This window comes from Fulmarus glacialis, unplaced genomic scaffold (assembly GCF_000690835.1).
Source record: "Fulmarus glacialis isolate BGI_N327 unplaced genomic scaffold, ASM69083v1 scaffold17045, whole genome shotgun sequence".
NCBI classification, from domain to species: Eukaryota; Metazoa; Chordata; class Aves; order Procellariiformes; family Procellariidae; genus Fulmarus; species Fulmarus glacialis.
The window spans coordinates 23,486-25,768 of NW_009215240.1; the positions used below are offsets into that span (position 1 = coordinate 23,486).

The 2,283-nt window shown below is 41.1% G+C and overlaps 1 protein-coding gene across 1 annotated transcript in view; it reads left to right on the forward strand.

The window, feature by feature from the left end:
• LOC104077597 (histone-arginine methyltransferase CARM1-like) overlaps positions 1-188 on the forward strand; it is a gene marked incomplete at both ends in the record, with an annotated part of 18,628 nt that extends 18,440 nt beyond the window's left edge. Inside the window, one exon of the mRNA XM_009578878.1 lies at positions 107-188. Within this exon, the coding sequence (XP_009577173.1) occupies positions 107-188 (82 nt within the window). The remainder of the gene's footprint in view (positions 1-106) is intronic.
• Positions 189-2,283: the final 2,095 nt, after the last annotated feature.

Here is a 2,283-nt window from a genome sequence, read left to right on the forward strand (position 1 = left end):
GTGCTTCGCCACACTTCACCTGCCATTTACAGTTATTGTGCCTGGGTCTGGTTGGAACCCAGAAGAAATGTTTTTCACTAAACATTTTATGTGTTACTGTTTCCAGGTACCAAGAATGCTTTTATGGGGTCAATCTGTCCAGTCTCCGCAGTGCAGCTGTGAATGAGTATTTCCGACAACCTATTGTGGTAGGTTTGTATGTTGGGGAGTTATTTTTTGTGTTTTTCCCTCTCCCTATCTTGTTCCCTCCACAAAATCCCACAGTACGGTAGCCTCCTTGTTTAACAGAGCTCTGTGGCTGTTGAGTAGAGAGCCAGGAACTAACTCTGCGAGTGTGAACAGAGCTGCTGTCAAAGGTTAACTACTATATGTAATATTCCTGGTTTTGCTATGAATAACAGATGCCTAGAGATACACACACATTAGGAAGCCACAGCATGTGAACAATTGTCTTCCTGACATGCAGTTAGCTTCCCTCAGTGTTTCCAGTCTCTTAAACAAGTGTCTTGACCTTCATTTTTCCCTTCTCACCTCTGATCCACAAATGAAAGGAAAAGAGAAAGCAGCCACACAAACAGGTTTCTGTATTATGAAACAACATTTTTTAATATGTAAATATCCTTATTTTATTGGTAAATTGGATCTAGCACGTGCTGTTCTCCTTCTTTCTTTTTAGTAAAGGTGTAGGTAGTAACTAGGTAAAAAGAATGCAGAAGAAATCCTTCTCACCTCTCTGGGGAAAAAACAATCCCCAACCCGCCCCAGTATAATGCTTCAGTGTAGGTGCAATGAAAAGGTTCACTCTCAGAAATTTGGCTAGCTTTAGGCTAACTCATTTAAGTAGCAATAGCAGTGTAGCTGCTGTTGCATGGAGATCCTGAAACCTGTCCAGAAATCTGGAAAGACCATGAGACTACTGATGTGACCTTCTGCACTTTGCTTTTAGTATTTGAAATGGGTAAGAGAAAATTCTCATTTGTCTTCATAAATTTCAGCCATATTTTTGACTATAGCATGGTCGTTCTCAGTGCTGGCTCTTCACCTTTCAGTTAGAGAATGGAGTAGTTGGTAGGACTGCGGCACGTACTTGCATCCTGTATGAAGAACGTGTTTGGCTTTGATTTCTCAGCTGAGATTCTTCCTCCCTTGAAGATCAGAAATGCATTGCCCAATAAAAGCCACATTAAATTGTTATTTCTTTTAAAAAATCGCATATTTCCGTGGCTTCCCTTTACTCTGTACATAGATTTTAGTTCTTAGATGGGTTCACTGGGTGGGATGCGAATACAAGCCTTTACATTAAGAGTTTGCTTTACTTATGAAAGAGCCTGTGAAGAGTTGTTGTGGTTTAACCCCAGCCGGCCACTGAGCACCACACAGCCAGTCACTCACTCCCCCCCACAATGGGATGGGGAAGAGAATCAGAAGGGTAAAAGTGAGAAAACTCGTGGGTTGAGATAAAGACAGTTTAAGAAGTAAAGCAAAAGCCACGCGTGCAAGCAAAGCAAAGCAAGGAATTCATTCACTACTTCCCATCGGCAGGCAGGTGTTCAGCCATCTCCAGGAAAGCAGGGCTCCATCACGTGTAACGGTTACTTGGGAAGACAAACGCCATCGCTCCGAACATCCCCTCCTTCCTTCTTCCCCCAGCCTTATATGCTAAGCATGACATCATATGGTTTGAAATAGTCCATTGGCCAGCTGGGCCAGCCATCCCGGCCACGCTCCCTCCCAGCTCCCTGCGCACCTGGGAGGGCACGGGAAGATGAAAAATCCTTGACTAGCGTAAACATTACTTAGCAACAACTAAAACATCAGTGTGTTATTAACATTAATCTCATACTACATCCAAAACACAGCGCTATACCAGTTAATAGAAAGGCAATCAACTCCACCCCAGCTGAAACCAGGACAAGAGTGATAGATTAGGATTAGTACATGTGATTAAAGAAAGAAAAATGAAGGGAAAAGTTTTCATTTGCTGACTGGCTATTCCTAGCTTTTTCCTAGAAGGCAATCTGTATTACGTAATTTTGCTTCCTATACTTCATAAATTAATTTTCACTTATTTCCATACTCTCTTAGTTTGGTTTAGTCAACTGCGCAGTGCAGAATATCACATTAAAATGTGTGCGGTTTAAAAAAAAAAAAACAACCCCAAATAAACGAGCCAAATAAACCCATCTTTTTTTTTTTTACAAATGATCAATTTGTGGACAGATTTTATTGTTTCTAGGTTGAATAAAACAGTCTTTGATAGGTACGTAAACTATATATATCAAT